The sequence below is a fragment of the Acomys russatus genome, chromosome 5 (genome assembly GCF_903995435.1).
Source record: "Acomys russatus chromosome 5, mAcoRus1.1, whole genome shotgun sequence".
In the NCBI taxonomy this organism is placed as follows: Eukaryota; Metazoa; Chordata; class Mammalia; order Rodentia; family Muridae; genus Acomys; species Acomys russatus.
The window spans coordinates 33,074,125-33,075,697 of record NC_067141.1 but is presented as its reverse complement, the minus strand read 5'-3'; the positions used below and the strand labels follow the sequence as shown (position 1 = coordinate 33,075,697).

The following is a 1,573-nucleotide window of genomic DNA, read 5'->3' as shown; positions in this document are numbered from 1 at the left end:
AGCTTCTAGAGGTAAGTTTTAGCAAAATCCATAAGCACCCATTAAGAACAATATGAAAAGAAATGATCTAGTCTAAACCACAACTTATGCTAATAATAGAGCTGAGGCAAGTAGAATCACGTGCTACTCCCAGGTAAGTTCCTGAAGAATATGCTAAAATGGCAAATTATATACCTTTGCATTTTTTATCTCTGCAGGATGAAAATCTTGCCTTGTTGCTTCAGCAATACCAGCATTTCCTTGAAAGGTATACACAGAAGAAATGCCATTCAATGGCACTGAGAAATCACACCAAGGTTACTGAATTTATTTTTTGTGGCCTTACCCAAACTCAAGAAGTGAGCTTGGTCTTATTTTTCTTTTTATCTATGGTTTATGTAACGACTGTGTTAGTAAATGTCACTATCACGGTCACTGTGACCTGGGAGTCCCGCCTCCACACTCCCATGTACTTCCTGCTACGCAACCTCTCTGTCTTGGACATCTGCTTCTCCTCCATTACTGTTCCAAAGGTCCTAGTGGACCTTCTCTCAAGAAGAAAAAGCATCTCTTTCAATGGATGCTTCACTCAGATCTTTTTCTTCCACCTGCTTGGCGGGGCAGACGTTTTTTCTCTCTCTGTGATGGCGTTTGATCGCTACATGGCCATCTCGAAGCCCCTGCACTATGTGACCATCATGAGTAAGGGGCGGTGCACAGGCCTTATCGTGGCCTCCTGGGTGGGGGGCTTCGTCCACTCCATTGTGCAGATCGCGCTCATGCTGCCACTCCCCTTCTGTGGGCCCAATGCCGTTGATGGTTTCTACTGCGATGTCCCACAGGTCCTCAAGCTCGCCTGCACCGACACCTTTGTTCTTGAGCTCCTGATGATCTCAAACAATGGCCTGATCACTACACTATGGTTTGTTCTTCTCCTGGTGTCTTATACAATCATCATGACAATGCTGAGGTCACACAAAGGAGAAGGAAAGAGAAAAGCCATCTCCACCTGCACTTCCCACATCACTGTGGTCACCCTGCACTTTGTGCCCTGCATCTATGTCTATGCCCGGCCCTTCACTGCCCTCCCCATGGACAGAGCTGTCTCAGTCACCCTAAATATTATTGTTCCTGTCCTTAACCCAATAATCTACACCCTCAGAAACCAGGAAATGAAGTCAGCCATGAAGAGACTCAGGAAAAGACTTATGCTTTCTGAAATAGAATAGTTCCATTACTGATTGTGGAATAGTGAAACATGAATATGGTATGTATCTGAGAAATTGCTTGTAAGCCATGACATCAGTAGAAAGTTATATATATATATATATATCCCTTGAACAACTAACAGAAAGTAAGGAGTAAACATAAACTATAATAGAAGTGTCGGGATAGCCCACCAATTAAGGATGGGATTTGGATTTTGAGACATACAGGGGTCATCAGAGTAATCTGTCTCAAAATTGTAAGTCTCTAGAACTTATGTCTCCATTTATTGGCAGTTATTTTATGACTTTTAAGTGGGTCTACTATGAATTAAACACTGTTAGTAATTTCAGTATTCCTTTTTAAGTCCACACACACTTGTTATAAA

At 42.5% G+C, this 1,573-nt stretch overlaps 1 protein-coding gene across 1 annotated transcript; it reads left to right on the top strand.

The window, feature by feature from the left end:
- The first annotated feature begins 272 nt into the window (after window positions 1-272).
- Window positions 273-1,208, top strand: LOC127190033 (olfactory receptor 4D11-like). The gene has a single exon (XM_051147083.1). It carries the CDS (start codon window positions 273-275, stop codon window positions 1,206-1,208), a length of 936 nt encoding a protein of 311 aa, XP_051003040.1.
- Window positions 1,209-1,573: the final 365 nt, after the last annotated feature.

Bases quoted from the DNA above. Each gene is read 5' to 3' on its own strand.
- LOC127190033 (XM_051147083.1), top strand. From the start codon at position 273: ATGGCACTGAGAAATCACACCAAGGTTACTGAATTTATTTTTTGTGGC.